The sequence below is a fragment of the Calonectris borealis genome, unplaced genomic scaffold (assembly GCF_964195595.1).
Source record: "Calonectris borealis unplaced genomic scaffold, bCalBor7.hap1.2 HAP1_SCAFFOLD_35, whole genome shotgun sequence".
Taxonomy (NCBI): Eukaryota; Metazoa; Chordata; class Aves; order Procellariiformes; family Procellariidae; genus Calonectris; species Calonectris borealis.
The window spans coordinates 2,021,787-2,023,254 of NW_027441451.1; the positions used below are offsets into that span (position 1 = coordinate 2,021,787).

Consider the following 1,468-nt stretch of genomic DNA (forward strand, 5'->3'; position numbering starts at 1 on the left):
CACTGAGAATAAAAAGGAGAACAGACTTTTTAAAATATCAATTCCTTGGATATTTATTTGGAAGCAACTCTCGAGGAAGAGCCCAGCCTTCAGGTGCTGCACCTGGGAGATCCCCTTTTATTGAAGAGCTGCTATCGGGCATGCCACATCTGACACAGTGTTGGGCAAGAGTCACAGGATCAAGCCGCAAGACAAGTAGTATAACCCCAGAAAATTATATATAAGCAGGATTATCACAAGAGAAAAAAGCAGACTCGTGGCCTAAGATGAACTCTGGGGAATGTGCAGAGAAGGGGAGGCAGGTTATTGTCGGTGAAACAGCGTCCACTGGGCCAGTTTCCTTAGGACATCCTTGAGCTCCTGGTTCCTCATGCTGTAGATGAGGGGGTTCACTGCTGGAGGCACCACCGAGTACAGCACTGCCACCACCAGATCCAGGGATGGGGAGGAGATGGAGGGGGGCTTCAGGTAGGCAAATATGCCAGTGCTGATAAAGAGGGAGACCACAGCCAGGTGAGGGAGGCACGTGGAAAAGGCTTTGTGCCGTCCCTGCTCAGAGGGGATCCTCAGCACGGCCCTGAAGATCTCCACATAGGACACCACAATGAAAACAAAACATCCAAATGCTAAACAGGCACTAACCACGAGAAGCCCAACCTCCCTGAGGTAGGAGTGTGAGCAGGAGAGCTTGAGGATCTGGGGGATTTCACAGAAGAACTGGTCCACAGCATTGCCGTGGCAGAGGGGTAGTGACAATGTATTGGCCGTGTGCAGGAGAGAAGTGAGAAACCCACTGGCCCAGGCAGCTGCTGCCAGGTGGACACAAGCTCTGCTGCCCAGGAGGGTCCCGTAGTGCAGGGGGTGGCAGATGGCAACGTAGCGGTCGTAGGCCATGACAGTGAGGAGAAAATACTCTGCTGAAATGAAACAGGCTAAAAGAAAGAGCTGTGCAGCACATCCTGCGTAGGAGATGTCCCTGGTGTCCCAGAGGGAATTGGCCATGGCTTTGGGAACAGTGGTGGAGATGGAGCCCAGGTCGAGGAGGGAGAGGTTGAGGAGGAAGAGGTACATGGGGGTGTGCAGGCGGTGGTCGCAGGCTATGGCGGTGATGATGAGGCCGTTGCCCAGGAGGGCAGCCAGGCAGATGCCCAGGAAGAGCCAGAAGTGCAAGAGCTGCAGCTCCCGCGTGTCTGCGAAGGCCAGGAGGAGGAACTGAGTGATGGAGCTGCTGTTTCTTGGCATAGGGGTACTGTTCAAAACTGGAATAGACAAGGAAAAAGTATGACAGACTTCTTCGAGCAAAGCCACTCCTTTTTTCATAGAAATCCACCCCCCCCAAAATTGAAATGCATTTCCTTCTCTGGTTTGTGCTGACTGAGTGTGCTGTGAGGAGCAGGACCTCTGTCCACGGCCAAGGAGCCAGCTTTTCTCTGCTGCAGTGGGTACCTGGGAGCTGGTTTGTGACAGC

General features: G+C 53.3%; 1 protein-coding gene across 1 annotated transcript; it reads right to left on the reverse strand.

Moving 5' to 3' along the window:
• Positions 1-303: 303 nt before the first annotated feature.
• LOC142076159 (olfactory receptor 14J1-like) lies at positions 304-894 on the reverse strand. The gene has a single exon (XM_075138537.1). It carries the CDS (start codon positions 892-894, stop codon positions 304-306), a length of 591 nt encoding a protein of 196 aa, XP_074994638.1.
• Positions 895-1,468: the final 574 nt, after the last annotated feature.